This window comes from Ruditapes philippinarum, unplaced genomic scaffold, assembly GCF_026571515.1.
Source record: "Ruditapes philippinarum isolate M1 unplaced genomic scaffold, ASM2657151v2 ctg22647_1_1_1_1, whole genome shotgun sequence".
Lineage (NCBI taxonomy): Eukaryota > Metazoa > Mollusca > Bivalvia > Venerida > Veneridae > Ruditapes > Ruditapes philippinarum.
Window position 1 is genome coordinate 1 of NW_026855138.1, and position 20,662 is coordinate 20,662.

The 20,662-nt window shown below is 30.7% G+C and overlaps 1 protein-coding gene across 1 annotated transcript; it reads right to left on the reverse strand.

Moving 5' to 3' along the window:
• Positions 1–7,212: 7,212 nt before the first annotated feature.
• LOC132742241 (uncharacterized) lies at positions 7,213–10,006 on the reverse strand. Its single transcript, XM_060730587.1, has 2 exons — positions 9,904–10,006; positions 7,213–7,854 (listed from the first exon to the last, which is right to left on the reverse strand). Exon 2 carries the CDS (start codon positions 7,849–7,851, stop codon positions 7,213–7,215), a length of 639 nt encoding a protein of 212 aa, XP_060586570.1. The 5' UTR covers positions 7,852–7,854; positions 9,904–10,006.
• Positions 10,007–20,662: the final 10,656 nt, after the last annotated feature.

The window sequence follows — 20,662 nt, forward strand, 5'->3', positions numbered from 1 at the left end:
CAGTTAGTCCCGCCTATTCCAAATTGAGTGCATTGTGTAATTGGCGGAGTCCATTAAATCAGCTCATTTAACGTATAATTTAATACTATCATACAGTTGAGTTACAGCACTGTATGGTAAATATTTCGGCATTTTAACAAAATAGAGCGATTTAATTGGCAGACAAACTTTGTAGAACTATGCAAGAGGGTAACTATGTTGTTGTGCTAACTCCCTTGTGATCTAAAAATGACACCACTCTGCCATATATCTACACATAACATTTAAGTAGCCCATAACATTTGACCCTTTAAATGTCCGAAGTTTTATCATAAAAGCAAGGAAATTACTGTATACTTTAATGAAGAATGTTGAATAAAGTTAAGATAAAAACAAAAAAATGTGTTGCAACTTCAAATGTACATACATGTAGGTATGTGTTAAGCAGTTATATAATTGCTCTGTCGGTATGGAAAGTGTTTGAAAAATAATCAACTGTTTAATAGAAAATTGATAGTGGAACATCGACTATTTTTTCTGAATTGATTTTAAATTTTATTATTAATATAATTTTTATTCAAATATGATATGGCTGCGTGTGCAATATTGATAATATTAACTCTCTTCTTTTGCTGCAGGTGATTATAATAATACATGAATTTGTATCACGTTGACAATATTAATGTCAGAATTACTGCCATTTATTGTGAAAGATTTGTGATAGGCATATTAAAAAATCAGGTGTACTATTACTAATATATCAATCAGTTTTTGTATGGATTTTGTTTTAAGTTCTTGATTTAAACATGTTTCTGTGGATTCATTGTATATGTATATTAAATGATGACAGGTAATGTTTTTTTTTTAATCTTTCTGGCCAAATTCCCTGCAATTTCTCCATAAAAAAGCGTAAAAATCCCAAAGTTTGAAACAAAACACATTTTCTATCATCATAGCCATAAAACAGCTACTTTATGCATTTATGTTTATTTTTAAAAATACGAGAAGCGTTACAAAATAATGAGCAGGCATGCGCATTGTGTAAATAGGCGGAGTCCATTAAATCGGGTCATTTAACGTATAAATTTAATACATACAGTTGAGTTACAGCACTGTATGCAAAACAATAGGCGAAATTTAAAGAAAATAGAGCGATTTAATTGGCAGGTAAACTTTGGCGAACTGTAAATGGGTTTTCATCTTTCAATTGATATACCGCCTTTGATGTGGATTTGCAAGTTACTTTGATAGGACCGTAGTGTTTAATGTGTACTTTTTGATAACTATGCGAATATATATAAACAAACGTATCCAGAAATACTTATTTGATATAAAATAGAACTAAGAACTATAAGTATCGTTTTATAATGTTAACTTTATATTTGCTTTTTCCATTACATTAATTTTTTTATCATATGTATGATACCTTATACATGTATATACAATATACAATGTTAAATAATCTTGTTCTAACTTGTACAGGTACACCAACGATTTAATACACGTATAATCGGCTGTAACATTTTGTTTGTTTTAATATAATCATCCTATTCCTTACCAAAAAACAACAACAACAAAAAACAATAACTATTGTATATAATTAACATATAATCATTGATTTTACATTGTACTACATGATCATCAAGTACTCCCATAATAGACGCTGTGCTGTGTTATATGGTTATTTTTATTTGGCAGTTAAAATGCGTCTGAACTTTTCAGAAAAAAGTCATTATCGGTAAAAGTATCCGAATGGATTCTAGTAAGAGCGTTGCAAAGAACTTGCAATGTCAAACCATTACAATATAACAGCACATGTCTTTAATGAAATTTGGATATTATAATAAACAGACTTTTAACATTAAACAATACAATTCGTGAAAATATTTGGACTCAAAAACAGCTTAAGAAATCTGGAGGCTTGACTATTATGATTTCTCCACCGTATTGTACAGTAAGTTGTTAAACCTGTATAATTCAAATGAGCCAAACATAATCAAACGTGATTTCGGATTTTGAGGAAAAAAAGGTTCAAGTATTTATTTACATGTTATGACTTTTCAATTTTATACACATATTACTTCTGTGTGACTATCTTGTATATTTTGTTAATACTATTATAATTGTTTTCTAATAGATAGGTTCTAGAGGGAAAATTCATACTTTTCTAACATCATCATATTTTACTTTCAAATATAATTTGATAATTGTCATAAAAATTGTCATAAGAAATGTGCATACATTTACAGGCATTGCTTAAAAGATATATATATATTTGTTGGATTGGAATAAACTCTCCGATGTTTACCGTTGAGTATTGGCAGCAGTTACATCGTTTAATTTAAGTGTGATTATGAAGAAATCAGCATAATTTATATGAATATTAAATTCTATTTGATTTTAAAGTAAATTGGACTTTCAACAACATAACTTATTTTCAATTTTACCCAAAATATCTAACATATTGAACACATATGTAAAAACTAACCTCAGTCACCCTAACAGTCGTATTAAGGGTCAGTGTTTGGCTTCGTTGTTACAAACTAGAACGTTATATTCAATAATGCTAATAAAACATCATGGTGTGAAATTCATGTAAACTGATATACAATAGTTATTAAACTTTTGAATAAAGCAGATAAGATATAACCCAGAAGAGAAGCTTTGGCGTTACATTTACAAAAATTCCTGTAAACAAAATGTTGCACATTAGCTGACAGATCTCTTACAATAATTTAAATAAATATAATCTTTTGCAATGTAAGCAAGAACTACCTATCGACCCAACACAACTTGTCGAATGGTTATATTTTGAAACTAAACAATATTCAAGGATACATAACAAAAATGATTTTGTTTACCACCATGATAACAAAGTATTGTTTGACTAAATTCCGAAACATAATTATTATTCGCATTTGTCTTATTTCATACCACGGATTTAAAGACATTTGCAGCATATAATGAGGAACGGGGATTGAGGATCGAGGACAAGTTATATGAAGGGTTTATCTCAGAATGATCTAACATTTTATAATAAACACGGTTTTAAGTAACGGATAACACCAGCATTGTCAACGATAATTTATGTTTGTTTTGAGTGATAATGTCTTTGTCCTGAATAATATTATTCCTGTGGCTCTACTTTAGGTGAGATGTTCTATCATAGCCCTGGCCGCCATAATTATGTACTCGCATCTGTTTAATGAGTACATCGTTTCAAATAAAAACATGGAATTAAAGACCGGATCCCGTCTTTCACTGACGATACACTTATACCTACCTTTTTCAAATAATGTTGTGAACGATAGTGCACATTGCCTCTTGGGATGTTTTATTTCAAGAATAATGTAAGTGTTTCGGGTGTCTCTTAACGTAACTCGAAGAAAATGGTACTGGCAGCTCCTGGCTTGGCGCTCAGCATTTAAACAGCAGTGAATAATGTTATCGAAGGCAAGCAATAGCCCATCTCTGTTTCATGTGGGAAATATGATCGTGCACTGTTAAGAGAACCTGCTCAGGTCCTACAATAGACAGACTATCAGTATATGACTAAAAAGTGTTGAAATATCTGGAAAGAAGTGATCCCTCGGGAGCATTAAAAACAGCAAAAGAAATCATGAATATGCAGACCCGGTTAGATTGGGTTGTACATGATGGATAATAAAAGTGCAACAACCCTAACGCCCCCTAGTACCGGCTTAAGCGGAACTCAACTCTCAACACTCAAGAATTCTGGACTCAATTATCCTAAAGGACTAGAAATATATATCAACACTATATAAACACTATATTGATATAGCATTAAACACCAATTCAGTTACTCAATCCATTTCAAATATTTCAAATATATCCAGAGCTTTTAGGCCGTACAACGTCTTGCAAAGACGTCTTTGAGTTAGAAGAACAAGGACAAAAAAAAACACGTTTAAGTGGCAGGTCTATGAAAGACCGGCATTAAACAGTGCGCTTAAGTCGGTCACATCAGAGTCATTGATAGTAAGCTCCGATAAATCTTACAGATGTATAAATTGAGGCAACATTGCTGACAGCAGCGTGCTCGTCGCTAGTCCGAGACAACTCAAAACGGGACAGTCCACATGAGCTGCACAAACTATGGCGTGTCAAGAAGAAGCAAGATTCGTGCTCAAGCTGCAAAACGTTTTGACATCATTAAAGGACAAAACCATTGATGCACGTCAGCGCACTAAATAAAACAACCGACAACGCAAACGACCATTGGCTGAGCTAATAAGAAAAGTTCCGAATTAATCTAGGGAACTTGGCATTAGTTCGTCTTGCAATTACTCAAATGAAAATTAAGATGTAAGGAAAGAAACATAGTAAGATATCCTGGCCTTATTTCAAGTGTTCATAATATGTATTGAGATGACCCCTCAATATTTACGTAACTGTTCCCCGGTAATCGTTCCCGACATTATGTCGCAAATGTCTTATCGTGTCTACCAACTTTGAAAACGGCAAATGTTTTGAGTAATATTGAAATATTCCGATGTTGCGATTGGAGAGATACATTGTCCGCAACATAGTAATATGATGAAATGTATAAACTATGTCATAAAGCGTTTCACACAAATTAAAAAGTCCATTACTAAATAATTTTCGTTTATTACTTAACAGGATTATGGATTCTAGCAGACCACTAACAGCAAAGCTACGTAAAATGAGTATTTTGTGTCAATAACAGATCCAGTCACCGTTCTTTATATCAAACATACGACGGTATATAAAAATTTGTGTTTTGTTTATGAACATTTACTCGCCTTAGGAATGAAGGCGAATACCTTGAATGTGTTTCTGTCCGTTTATTTTAGGTTATTTGCTTTGCAAAACAAGTTTGGCCTTCGGGTTTGGTAAATATCACATAAGCAAGTTGGAATTTATTATACACTTTATCAACATACAAGAGTTACATTTAATCAAATTTAACACATTTATTTGTTTGCATCATAATACATTTTTTCTGAGGAAAATTCAACTTGATAATCCGATTTCTGATGCCAGAAAAAGTTAACACGATATGTTAATATGAAAATATTCCACAGGAAATGTTAAGTTTTAGTTGTTTTTTTTTTTTTAGATTTTTTTCAATGCATTTTGTAGAGTGCATGTAAGTTAAGAAAGAAAGCTATACCGTTGACAAATCACCCGTGAGTATGTTAAATACCGCTTTACAGAATCAGCTTAAGTAGTGCAATAGATCGGATCACACCGAGCTAAAGAACAATCTACACAAGTATGCTGTTTTCCTTTGCTTGTACAATTCGACGATTGGTCGGGAACACTTCAAGAGGTTCGCTTTCATGTCTGTCTTTATTTTTAACAAGTGCATTCAGTAGGCAAACATAAGACCGTGCTCTGTATGTGCCTTCTTGAAATTCTGTTTCCTCTAGGAGGCCAAGATATACATTAGCTCGCATCAGGTTGACAAATGCTTCAACTATTTCAGGTATCAACTTTATCTCAAGCGCTATGGAAGTAGCCATATCGTCAATATCGTTATGAAAGTCTGTAAAATACTCATAAATAGCTCTGAGAGGACAAATCCTGAGCAAATGCAGATCTGCAGCGGATTCCGCGTCAATAATAAATGAAAACCAGTAAAAAGCACTTGCAAAGTCCATTTTGTTTTCTCGTTCAAAGGAATATCCAATTAAAATCAAAGCCAATGCAACATGTTGAACAGATGAGGAGTTTCGTTCAAATGTATACTGAAGACATTGGCGTATGCTTCCAAATGGATCTACCCTAAAGTTGTTTAGGAGTTTACTTATGTTTGAATCATTTTTGTCGATTTCACTTTCCATTCGCACCATCTTTCTGTATAAAGTTACTATTTCCAAATCCTCACTGTTAGCAATTTCAAAGAAATATTTACTCCATGTTTTTGGATTTCCTATTACTTTGTGTGTTAAAGCTTTTAAAGCGTCTATCTTGCTTTCGTTTTCTGCCAATTCTGAATATGTCAGATAACAGAGGTAATGAAATACTACATTTGAGTCGAGTTCAATGCCAAACTTTTTATGAAATGAGTTGTTATCATTAATGTCTGGCAATCTACTGGTCCGAAAACATGCAACAGACCATCTCATTCCTAATGGACAACACCAAATGTCTTTTTTCTTAAACTCAACACAAAAGGAATATGCCTCACTGCTGCAGATATCACCGAGTGTGTACTCAGACATTTTGTAGTACTCATTCCACAATGATGAATTTGCATGTAAGTACATAAAACACGCCGGTAAATTAAAAGTGTCGGAAAAATATATGTTACGAATTTCATTTAAAACCTGTAAGGATCTATCGTATTCCGAATTACAGCAGAATACTGACGCTAGTTTTAATCTACCCGATGTGGCATCAGTCTGAAATCCGATTTTAAACATATCCACGATACCTTCTGATATTGGCTGCTTTTTCTTAATTCTATATGCGGCTAAAAGTGAGGCATGTTTCAATAAATAGTGCGGCAGCATCAGCTTAGCTACAACTTGCTCTGTGTCAGCTTCGCTAGCAATAATGTTTAGAAGTTCTTTCATTAACCGAAATCCAATAAAAGTCTGTTTCTTCAGTGTTTGTTTTGCTTCAAACATATATACATACGGAAACCTTGAATATTCAATAAGATATTGGTTTCTGTCAAATATTATTTCTGCAATGATTCGCTTTTCATTATTTTCACGTGGCAGAAAGAAGCTTGAACTAATTATTGATCGGTGATTGAGCATATTGAATCCTATATCATCAACTCGAATTTGTAACAAGCATAGTAGATTTCCATTTAGGAGATCCTCTACAATTGACTATAGCGCTTGGCAGAACAACGGAGTCATCTTTTCAATAAAACACATTTCACAGAAAGGGTCAAAGAAATTGAGGCACAATAATGATCGACAGAAAAATGTTGAAGTGTAGATAAAGCAGCTAAGATATGCAGTCAACAAACGATCATCTTTCAAAGGGATGGTGAAGTTTCGCTTATCGTGTAGAACATCTATTGTCTTGCGTGATAACTAGTGACTTATCACCTACAATCGGTTGAAGGAGACGTTTTCTTTATTCAGCTTCAGTATAACATAACATCTCAGCTGTGGTAAGATTGAAATCAAAATAATGAACAACCTCTCTGCAAACGAATAAGATAATCGCCATTCGAGTGTTCAGCAAGTTTTCACTTTGCGGGTGGTCCAATTGGTACAACCAGACCATTTACTCTTTTACTTTGTCATAAGTGTTGTTTTGGCTAGGCCATGAATAGGAATGAAACCGTTTTATGATTTCACTTGACATCAACAGATTGCTAGGTACTAGAATTGCTTTGATATGATCAGTGTTTCCTGCACTTGATGAAGGCCCATTCTTTATCATTGGTGATATTCCACTCATATCCATAGTGCATTGAAAGTATTCATCTATGTGAGCGTTCGGAATAAAACGATCGCCCCTATGATCAACAAAATAAGGTTCAGGTACTGCATATGCTTTAAGTTTGCAATATCCACTTGGTGCTGATTTTTCTATCATAACCTTACACAAACCTTGCGTATTCCTTACATTCGACTGTACGATCGAATACAGAAAAGGGCACAAGTAGACCAAATCGATGTCAGAATTCATACCAAATGTTGTTGAACCTTCAATTCTACTTCCAAAATGACATATCTTGTAATTCTTAAAGGATGGAATGTTGCAATACTTTGCCATCAGATTATGCCCTATCTCTTTTATAACTTCAGATTGGTGGTACAGCTCTCGTCGTTTTGCCACTGTCTCTTCATTTACACCGACATTCTCAAGAACATGAGACAAACAATTAGAGACCGCTTTTGCAAAACTAGGAATAGCCATCTTCTGCAATAAGATATATACGTTTGTAAAGCATGTCTTTAAGATGAAATACACATTGTTTTTGTACGCTTCTGACAATTCATTATTTTTGATCATATTTAAGATTTACTTCAAAATATTTACTTCATATAATGATTACGTCACACGTCTAAATATAGAACGTCAAAATGTGATTTTATTGCATACATGAAATAAAACACACTTTCGGTTCTGTTATGTCCAATAAGGCAAAATAAGGGACGTGTTAGAATTCATTACAGATACAGCGGGGAAGAGCAAACAACAATTTTCTGTTAATGTGCGTTTTATGGTGCACATAAGATCATGTTGATAACTCTGTATTTGTCTTATTTATATTGATAATTTGATTCCTTTTTATGGATGTAGCAATATCATTCTAGCTTAGTTTGTATTTATTTAAAGTAATTTTACTGAATATTTTGTCTAATAAGATTTGGAAGATGTCGCCTTTTAAATTATTTGAGTTAGTCTTTTCGAAACGTTACATACGGTTAAATAACAAGTATTTATCAATTATTTACATAAGATCGTTTGTGTTCTTATGCTGTTATCGTTCAATTATGTTTTCGTTTTATAAATGTCGTGAAATGTGTTTTCCTCTTACTAAATAAGGTCTTCCCAGATTTTATTCCATTACCAAAACTAACACTTTTAATGATATCAGTGGTACCAAAGAAAATCAATAAAAAAACGATTTTTTTCCTAAAGTTTAAATATCTTAAATTTCTGATTAAATTCCAGTTTTCTTCTGATTCTTCGTTATCCCGTTAGGTTTTGAACAAGTTATATAAATAAACTGAGCCTGTATATTTCTGATTGTGTCTATATCCCGTTGTGATTTGTATCCAACTGAAGTTGAAAGTTTTCCTTTTTTGTTTATTGTCATATAAAAGTTCAAGTATCAAGGAATTGATTTCTTTCACGATGATATTCGGCACAACTTAAAATGAAATAGGTAACAAAACTAAAGGGCTGGTTAATCAAAATCGAGCTCCGTGACCTCTATTTGTTTGGGCTCGAACTATCTCTGTTTTCATGTTCTAAGGTGTAAGAATCTTTTTTAAATTTTGGTTTAACATATTTGTCTGAATAAGATTGTAATATACAGCCTTTTTATTAGGCCTACTTTTATTTCACATCGCTATGTTCATTTTTAAATTGATCATTCTTCAAGCAAAAAGTGCAAAAGTAGACCACGAGTGCTTTAAATATTTTATACGGCCATTATACATTCTACTTTATCTGTGTTTTTATTTTATTACTCCAAATCAATATTTGCGGTATAACTTGTATAAGAGTATGTTCGTGTACTATCAAATCAGTTTAAAAGTGCTACACAATTTTGACTTTAAAAATGCATATGAACTGATGACAAATAAATGAAAATATTGTTTTTTATTTTGTTACAAGTTACAAATAATTATTAGACTTGGTGCTGAATATTTGTGTAGATATGCATATTTTGATAGTGACAGATTGTATTATTATTCGTTTCATTACATTTTTTGTACATAAGGGAAATCTGAAGCTAGCATTGTATTTGATAATTATTCAATCGTGACGTTAACGTGTAATTCATCAATCATTCTACAGTTGCGTTTTGTTAGACATGATAAACTTATTTCTGCTTGAATAACCTTTACTTCAAAATTTGTGCATACAATTATTATAAGTTAGATCTTAAACTCTTCCATTACTTAATTCATCTATAAAAACAATACCAACAATGGATGACAAAATCAATGCATCAAGTTTATACATCTATACACGTATTTAACTATATTATAACTTGACGATATGTACACAAATGTAGTCAATGCTTTTATTGATTAGTATAATTACTTAATCAAGTTGAGGTGGGGATAAACAATTACTTATCAGTTGTATTTAAAAAAGACAAAAAATGTCTTATTAACAAAGGCATATATAATAAATGTATTTACCCTAAACAATATCTTAATAAATGGAAATAAATAAGCAACTAGTTAAGTAATATTCTTAAATGTAGAAATAAATCTTAGATATAAATACCTGCGACAAATTATTTCCTTTCTATTGAAATCTGCATTTGCACACACGGTTTATATTACCTGTTCATTCACTGGGAACGCTGCCAACTGTCGTAAAGGTAAACTGTCGGTGTATTGATAACTATGTTCGATAGTACATGTATTGGATTAAAGCGAGACTCTTTGTTAAATTTAGTTAAACGATATCAATTTCTTTACAAACCTGTTTATTATTTCTTTAAAGAGGTGCTTGCTTACAAAAGCGTCTGATCAGAAATATTAAGCATAAATATAGAGGATATTGAATGGGTGTAGATTTAATACTAAATATTTTAACTAGTTAAGTAGAATCATATTATGCGAGATCATAAAATATAGTATTGAATCTTCACAAATATAATCTATTACAAATTTGTATATAATGCACATGACGTCAAAGTGTAATTACATTAGTGTAGTATCGTTTTCATTGAATGGCTTATTACAATCCCCCACCTTGGTTTATTTGATAAACTGATAATAAAATTCTAATTTGTATACAACAGTTTTAATATACAAAAGTATTTATTATTATGTTAATGTAGAATGTAAATGGAAATGTACATAAATCACTTTCATACAATGATTAAATGAAAATATTTTTTAATTCTTACAAATTTATCATTGAGTTACATGTTAATATAAACTATTTCGGTCAATAAAGTATTAGCTATGGTAAATAAGGAAATTTAATGTTACGTTAATAATTCAATTGATTTCAAATGCAGTAAAAATATGTTATTAAACAGCATTTGATCGTTCTGTGGTGCTTACTTGCCATTTAAATATGCATGAGACGTTGAGTGTCTCGAATGAAGGAAATAATCAAAACATCTATTGATCGGATGTTTTGTGACGTTATTGCTGTTACAGATTATTGATTAGTAGCACAGTAATTGACATTATTATAAAATTGATTATAAGTATGTTAAACGTTCTTAATGTAAATAACATAATTGAATACAAAAATGACAAATAATATTAATCAAACTGATTTTTTTTTGGAAATCATTTCAAGAAATCGGCATCATATCTGTCTTTGACAATCTACAAAATAATGTAGAATAAAAAAAGCAAAAACAATATCATACACTATTTAGATAAAGATTTACATACTGATGTCTACTATTATTCTGATTATAATTGACGCTTCGGGTGTTGTCGGTAGCTTGCATTTCCCGGTACCGTCCATGAACATAATGTAAAATATGAATCGCAGATTCGATGGTTTGGCTTTCAATACAATGCGGATATATTATATGACATGTGGATATTTATTCTTGCATTACAGATTTACTATGCGGAATATATATATATATAAATACTTTTATAATACATTATTTTAGAAATGAGAAAAACGTGTCAGTAGCGTAGTGATTGAATAAATGACACTTATTATTTTTACAGTAATTTAAAGCAGTTTCTTATGATATTTGTTGTAATAAATGAACCAATTTTGATAAAACAATGCATATAAATTATTCAAGGAACATTGGTTCATATTCGCTCCTTAACATAAGAGTAAAACGCTTTGGGTCGTCTATATTCGCCCCTTAGAATAACAGTAAAACACTGACAGCAAAGTTCTCGGAAAGTCTCGGATCACACGAGATGTGCTTATCTTCCTGAAACTCAAACGACCAGCGCCGAAATAGATTACTGTCATACAGAAAATATCGTGTTCTTGCAAAAGTACCTTAATTTTTGCCCTTAAAAACAATATTTATATTTGTTTTTGAGACATAACGGACGAGCGTTTTCCTTATCACAGCAAATATTATTCATGTAGTGTTAAGATCAACATAATACAAAATTATTATATTTACCCATCCTTGGGATGGGTCGGATTGGACAAAACACACATCAGGTAAAGCTAAACAATGGAGAAAGAAAGAAAAAATAACTATAAAATAAAATTCAACACAAACATTTCAAATGCATTTCAAACAAATTTGCAGGTCCATTAAATTAAACACTTTAAAACTTTAAAACTCGAATTAATTGAAAGAAAGTATTCGTGTCCTAGCTTCTGTGGCATAATATGCCCTTGAAGAATGATAACAAAGCCGCTGCTTCTCGTACAAGAAATAAAATTATTCTTTCACCTAATTTTTAGTATTTCTTTTTTGTACAAACATAAGGTTAACTTTGACAGAAATATGCCATAAATGAACATACAATATCTCAAATGTACACACTGAATGTTTTTAACCATGTTAACTTGAAAATATTGCGGGTATATAGTGACAATATGCCCATCCAAGGGGGAAAGTCAAAATATTTATATATTTTGATAAATATACATCGGAATTTACCTGTAACATTTAATTTATAAATAGAGTGGGGCAGTCTTTTAACTTAAGGACAGTTTTTTTATTTTACCCGAAACAGTTTCCAATATCGGCTTTTGGACTATCACCATTGAAACAGCCAATCTTTCGAAATAGATAGTCAATTCAGCTCAACTTGACAATGAAAAAAATTAAATATCATAAAACAAACCTAAGCAAATACCTTTTGCTTTATTTCAAGTGTTCTTCCAATGTAGAATGTAAAACTTTCAAAGCAATACTCTCTTCTTTTAATATCTGATTCACATGCGTTTTTAAAAAAGTACGTATTTGACTCAAAATTTTCAGTTGCAAAGCGTAGTTATGCTATTATTATGTCTACGTGTAAACCAAGTATATTGCCAATCTTCCAGCCTGTCATCGATTCCTGATTCAGCAAGTTCCATCATAAATTCTGATTCTGATACTTACATCATGCTGTATAAGTCTACTTTTTTGCACAATGCCAAATCATATCCATCTATTTTCTCAATGAATTCATTGTTGTGTAATTCATATTTTTTAGGCATCATCTTTGTAAATTCATCTTTCGAGATTTGTGACTGCGTACCTAAGAAAACCGACTTTCATGTCCTGAGAAATCTCCCTGTGTTGGTCTCCATTTGTACAGCATTGTAAAACTTTTCTCTGGTAAATGTAAATAGTAATACTGGTTTGAATGTTAAACGGCATTTTAAATATTAACATTTATATTATTGCGCATAAGTGAGTTAGTGCTTTAGTCAACATATTTTTCACATACACATTAAACAGAATGTGACGAATTGTATCTTTTGCAAAAGATAATACAACCAAAGTTAGCAATAAACAGTTTCAGTTTAGATGTTTCGAAGTTCTATAATTGTGGTATCTACAGCTTTTTTGAACATGATATATGTAATTTATAGGTCATTTTGGTGTTGCCAATATCTTAATTTCTTAAATTTCGGATACCATGATACAGTATTTTTTTGTAACTTCGCCTATTAATTTCGGCACAAAATGTTTGGTCTGACTTCTGGTATTTAATATATTTTTCACTTACTCAAGTTCTTGAAAGTCATTGTTTGTCACCACTCCATCATGGTTGATATCGGTTAGGTCAAACCACATTGTCGACTTCAAAGTTAGGTAACGGCGATAACTGCTCACCTTTATACAATTAAGTGTTTTTGTAAATGTCTGTTTCATCTGTACAATTAATTATCACATAAATATTGCAACTTAATGGCCTGTCAAATAATTTTATCCTTTACAGACTGAAGAAAGGAGAACGAAGAACGTTGTTAATGTATGAATATGTTAATTTATAAATTATAATGTTTAGAATCTAGATGTGCATTGTCATACAACTTATTATATATTATAATCAATAATAACATATGTCATATGTTGCGGTTCAGAGCGGAATATCCGGCCCGAGTGGACCCCGCCCATTGGGCGGTTACGAAACGGATATTCTGATTCGAACCATAAAAATGTCAGGTATTTTTTCTTGCATATTCTGCCATATTATTGCATAATTAAAAGGGTTAACCTCAATAAGATATTTGTTCATGGAAATTATTGAGATTTCTTCCGTAAATATTTTCTTTTATAGCGTATGAATTTTCAACTTTAATAACAATGGCGAAATGACGTCATCAGTAGCACATAGTTTCCTCCTAAAATGACGTCATTTTAACGCGGTTTATTTACAAAATACGCTAAAATGACGTTGTTGTATGGCATGCGCTTTATCTGGCACCCCATGCCAGATAATATTTCAAACATTTGTTAAGCTCACGGAAACGCCAGTCTGCTATGCAAGAAATATTATGATTAAGTGTAAGCCTTTTATTGACCCACAGAAATAATACCTCAAGTGGGAATCTATGATTACATAATTATTGTTGCAGTTGTCATTAAAGTCAATCACAAAAAGTATCGTACTACGTAACACAATACTGATACAGCAAATAATATTCATGTAGTGTTAAGATCAACATAATACAAAATTATTATATTTACCAATCCTTGGGATGGGTCGGATTGGACAAAACACACATCAGGTAAAGCTAAACAATGGAGAAAGAAAGAAAAAAATAACTGTAAAATAAAATTGAACGCGAACATGCTACTGTGACTGTTCAAATGCATTTCAAACAAATTTGCAGGTCCATTAAATTATCCGCTTTCCAAGGAAGGGCTTAAACTGTATATGGATTGTTGCAAAACTTTGATACCGGTAGTATAAACTGTCTTATTAGTCCTCGAAATCTGCATAACCCTGGACACTGCGAAATACTGAAATTACTTTTATAAATCTTAAATACTTTAAGATAAATAAATGGATAGGTAATATTGTTCAATGGATATGCTGCATCTTATTCTTGTTGATATAATACTAATAATTGATAAAATGCACTGAAAGTGAAGTATTAAGCTTCGCCGCTGACATTTACATGTGTGAGTAGGAAAACACATTTTTAATAGAATATTTTCTAATAACTTGAATTAAATAAACGCGTTGAATGCATTTAATGATTTATTTTTCAAATATTTCAAAACATTACCAAAATAAAACCACCTAAAATACCCGTGAATTTCATTCTATTTCAAGAGCACACATATCGGAAGCATTGATATAATTATACATGTAGTAAATATTAAGACATATGTGAAATTTGAAATATGAAATTCGGAATTTTAAAATAATCATAATTTTGTTCTAATTTTTTATTTTTTAAGTTTATACGTATACAGAAACCCAGTAAATTGATGCAGATGTATTTATAAGAAATGAACTATATTTTGATATATTTGATATTATAAAGGAAGTCAAATTACTATACTGTTTACAGTTTCCTTCTTTAATGACAAATTATCTCACATTCTGAGCTTAAATTGTCAGGTGGTTAGCATAATGCCATGAAGATACCAAGAAACCATTATTTAAACACTTTAAAACTCATGTTTACTTCTCGAAGAATTGAAAAAAATGCTCGTGTCCTAGCCTCTGTGGCATACTATGCCCTTGAAGAATGATTACAAGAGCGCTGCATCTCATGCAAGAAATACATGTAGAATGATTTTCACATAATTTCTAGTATTTCTTTATTTGTACTAACATTATATTAACTTTGACAGAACATAAACTTATATTTTTATGTAATGTGCTTAGATATTTCTAACCTAGCACTCATTAATATGAGATACTTTATTCTTTATATAAAATTTATTACTTTTGAAATAAAAAACAAACTGATAAATGACTAAAACAGCTAGAGTAGAGCAAATATTCTCATCATCGTAATTAATTCAGCATTTTGATATGTGTTGTTTCTAAAAGGCAAATATTATAATTATTGTGAAAAGGTCAAAACATATATTTTTATTTACTGTGACTGTCTATGGGTGCATTTTTTATGACAGATTTTCCGTTTGAAGTGCGGAAGTTCATTCATATTATGTGTCCAGAATTTTTTAACCTGAATGGAAATAGTCTTTTAAACTATTTAAACTTTCAATATGATGTAAGTATCACCTCACCGAATAATGAAAAAAAGTGAAAACAAATAACTTACCTCTACAAAGTAAAGCTAATAAGATATTAGCAGTAAAATAGAGCAGAACCCGCATGTCAACTATATCTCTCGTAGACCACAGATCCTTTACTTATTCTTTTGATAAATATCTGTGTGAATATTTATCTTTGTCAATTCAGTTCAACTCAGGACGACGTAAGAGGAGCGCTTCACCGGACACGTTTTCTTCTAACATACCAATTCTTCTCTTAATTTTATATAACAACCAAACTGTAGGCGGTGCTAATGCACATGCATGTTATAACAAATAAATCACCACGTTTAAAAGTCTCATTACTTTTTTAATGATCGTCGATTTATGCAAAATTTAGATTGAATGAAATATTTTATTTATCTTAAATGTTTTATTTCGATTTTATTTATTTGCAAATGAAAATCGTGACCAAACTATCTCCGATTTTTTACATTGTTCCCGGCAAAATGGTCACGAGAATCTAATCATTAAAGCATGTTTTGTTCACTGTTAATGTATCCCTTCGTACGCAATTTATGCAAGAATGATGTAAAAATTATTTCCGATCGCTCGATACAAATCTTATTATTTACATACATTCTAACAGTTGAATTAACGATTGCTGTATTTTAGCAAATGTCTACTTAGTAACGTCCGCTATTGTATAATGTGAAAATTCCACACATTTTATTTACAGGAAACACTTAAAGCTTATCCTTTAAAACCCTATGTTAAAGCAAATGCCCCTAGAGACCGAACCCTTTCTAAAGCTTGGCTATTATCTTATAGTCATTTAGACCAATGGGCTATGATTGAGAATTAAAACTTTATAATCTTAACTATCTATTAGTCTGTACCAATACAATTGAAAATCAGGTATGGTGCCACAGAGTGGTTCATTGTTTCTGCATCAAAAATCAAATCAGTTTTATTAGCCGGTAATCGTTATTTTTAATATTAATAAGAGAAAAAAATTTTTTAACTTCAACTAAAATTTTTTAAACCCCGATGCCTTTTTGGGTATATTTTTGACTTTTTTTTTTCACCCCCAAAACTTAGGGTGAATTTCAATCATTTTAAAGAAATAAAAAAAAACCTTTTCCATTTAAAAAATATTATGTTTAAAGATATTTTGAAAACTTTAAAAATTTGGCTACAAAATCGTTTTGTAAAAACTCAAAAAGTTTTGTCATTTTTAAATTTTACACATTTAATGTTTGATCATTTAAACTTTTACCACTAATTTTTAAACCACATTTCAAGTATACAGTGCTCTTCTGAAAAGTTTTTTCACGTTTACAAATAATTAACTTAAAGTTATGTTTTAAAAAAATTTAAAATTGCCCGTGGGGGAAATTATTTTTTTTTTTTTTTTTTTAAACGTTTTTTTTTTTATTTTGTAAAATAGTTTTAAACTTTTAAAGGCGGACTGTTTTGGTGTTTTTACTCCGTGCACCCGAGGGGTCAACTTTCACCCCCACCCATATAAGTTTTAAAGTTACGTCACTCTGGGGCATTAATAAATGAATTGCATATAATATCAATAAAATCGCTAAAATTTCTTCATGTCCATTCAACTTATAAGAGGGAAAACGCAGTTAAAATGCTTAACTGGCGAATATTGATAAAAATAAGTTTGTACGGACATAAATGCATACACCTGAACATGTTGTATAGAATGTTAAATTATATTTAGTCGCTCTAAGTACGTTGCATTTTCAATAAACATATACGGTTTAAAAATATACTTATCTCTCTGATTTTATTTATTTTTTAACAATAACAATTAGTCAAAAAACAAACTCAGAATGAAGAAAGAAATAGGAAATAAAAACAATATAGCTGTATACCGACATGTGTATCAATAAAGATACAGTATTGCTACAACAATATAGAAAATACTTGTTTCATAATAGAATATGGGACAAAACCAAAACTATATTTTTATTTTTCAATTGGTATACCACCTTTGTTGTTGAAATTTGCAAGTGACTTTGATGTGACCGTAATGTTTAATTTGTACTGTTAATAAATATAAAAAAGTATCCAGAAACACTTATCTGACATAAAATAGAACTAAGGACTATAACTATCGTTTTATTATGCTAATTTTATGTTTGCTTTTTAATACATGTAAAATCGGCTGTAGAATTTTGTTTGTTTCATTATAATCATCCTATTCCTTGCCAAAAAAAATACAAACAAAGATAAAACAATTATTGTATATCATTAACATATACGTAATTATTGATTTTACATTGATTGAACTACGTGATCATCAAGTATATTCCCATATTAGACGCTGTGCCGTGTTATATTATTATCATTTGTTTGACAATAAAAAAGCGTCTAAACTTCTTAGAAAAAAGATTATCGACAAAAGTATCCGAATGAATTCTTGTAAAAGTTTGCAAAAAATCTGCAAAATTTAATCTTAAAAAATATCGACCCTTTTTTAAAAAAATTTGGGGTATTATTTAAAAAACCCCTTTTAACATTAAAGGGGGCAAACGGGGAAAATTTTTTTAATCATGCACAAACTTTCCGTTATGATTTTCTTCCAGCGTATACTCGGCCCCAATATATTTCCATATTTCATTAATGCTAAAATACATGACTCGATGTCCGTAATATAAAAAACAATCAATTGAGACAGATCACTAATATTATGAGAAAGAAAATTAGATTTATATGTTTTGATTATGCAGTATGTATTATCATATTTCCATTGTGTGTCTGAATGCTAATTTGCATATTTTGATATATTTTTGTATTTTATATTGGTTCTATGTGTCGTTTACATCGCGTTTATTTCAATCTTTCCTCACTTCACAATTATTATTTTACTTTTAAATACATTTTGATTATTGTCATGAAAATTAGTATGAATTTGCAGGCATGGTGCCTTACAATACCGATCAAAATCATACCAATTACATAAATTCCTATTTAGTGTTCAAACATTAAACATTATTTTAATTTTATCTCAACTTAATTAACCATAGTAAAATCATAAAATATAAGATGATTAACGAGCAATTTGAACTAGATATTAACCACAGTGTAGACATTATAACTATATTTGGTATTATTGGATGAATGGGAATTAAACTTTTACATGTTTTCCATAGGGAATTGGTAGCAGTTACCTCTTTTATGATGTATATATGAATATTCAATCCTGTTTGAAATGCTAGGGAGACGGAACTTTCAATAACTTTACTTATTTTCAATTTTCCCCATGCATCATTGATATGGTGCACATATGCATCTATTCTACATTCTGGATATAATTACTGAATTCCATGTCTTGAATTAATTGAGTCGCAAAGCAGTGAGTGTGAACGGACGTTAAACATGCATTTGCAATAAGAATGGGTTAATTACTCATGTTTTGTTTTTATTTGCTACGAATAATAGAATGAGAAAAAAACAATGATAACAGTTAAATTCCTTGAGTGTGTTATGCTGATAAATTGTATAACTCTCGTTGATTGCTGGACATAGACTCAACCTCAAAGGAATACATCAGTTCTATTGAAAATAAAGATAATTTATGTTACCCATCAGAACAGAAAACTTATAACCGATTACAAACATAAGAATTAGTTTAAACAATATTTTATTTATAAATATTTCATTTACATGATAATTGACAAATAATAAATTGTACAGATTGAATAGGAAGCTTGAAAAGATTTTTTAGAATCTCTCTCCGTAATTAGACTTAGAATTTAGCTCTTATACTCCTAACGGGCACTATAAGAAACAAAATGGTACTTTAGGTCATTTATATGCCTTCAAAGATATCTGTATGTACAATTTTAAACACAATTTATGATTTACGGGTTGATTAGACTTGTTAGAACTGAAGCTTTGGTAAAAGATGTGCTCTTTTTCAGAATTGTGGAAATTCTAAATAATCTCATCATTGTAAATGTTGTTTTCCTATAATTGATTATTATTAAGCAACACATAATAGCATTGATCTGACAAATCACACAAGGAAAGGTTGCTTCTATTCAAATTGTCTGAAATATATATTTAATACAATATTCAATCAACACATTGAAAAACACATTTTCCTTTACTAATTAGTTTCATGCGCAAAACGCAATCTTCAGAAGTGTAAATGGTAGTTCTCAATAAAGGGACGTAACTATGAAGTGTAAATGGTGGTTTCTCAATAAAGGGGCGTAACTATATTAATACTGTTCATTTTTTAAAGTTGCTTAATAGATATTTCCTGGAATGTCTGCAGGTTGTTACAAGTTCGTTTCTTTTGTTAAGTTTAGCGTTTTCTTGTTTGCAGATAATGTAGAATTTCTCCCATAGGCACAAGTTGCATCGGTCGGAGGCTGGGTTGTAGGGTGAGGCTTGTTTTAAGATATTCCATGTTATGTTAAAGTCGATGTTTTCTTCTTTGAGTTCCCAGATATATTTACTTAATTCAGTGCTGTTTTCAACGACGACAAGCCTAAACAAACTTATGTAGGATTAACAGAAAATACCTTTAAAACCCGATTTACAAACCACAAAGCATCATTTAGAAATCCTAAGCTTAAAAACAGCACTCTGAAGAAGTTAATATCTAAACAAGATGTTACTACCTCGTTCATTAATAACAAAGCTATAAATAAATATCTGAACAAGATCTTGCACCCTCGTACAATGATGACAAAACTATAAACAAATATCTAAACAGGATGTTGCACCCTCGTTCAATGAAAAGGTATGATCTTTTGCAATTCAGCAAAAACAGCAGTATCAATCACACACATGAATCTAGCTTTCTTTATAAGTGGTCGAAACGTTTTAAATCAAATTTTGATACTAAATAAAACACAATGATACGTAATTAAAACAAATTGT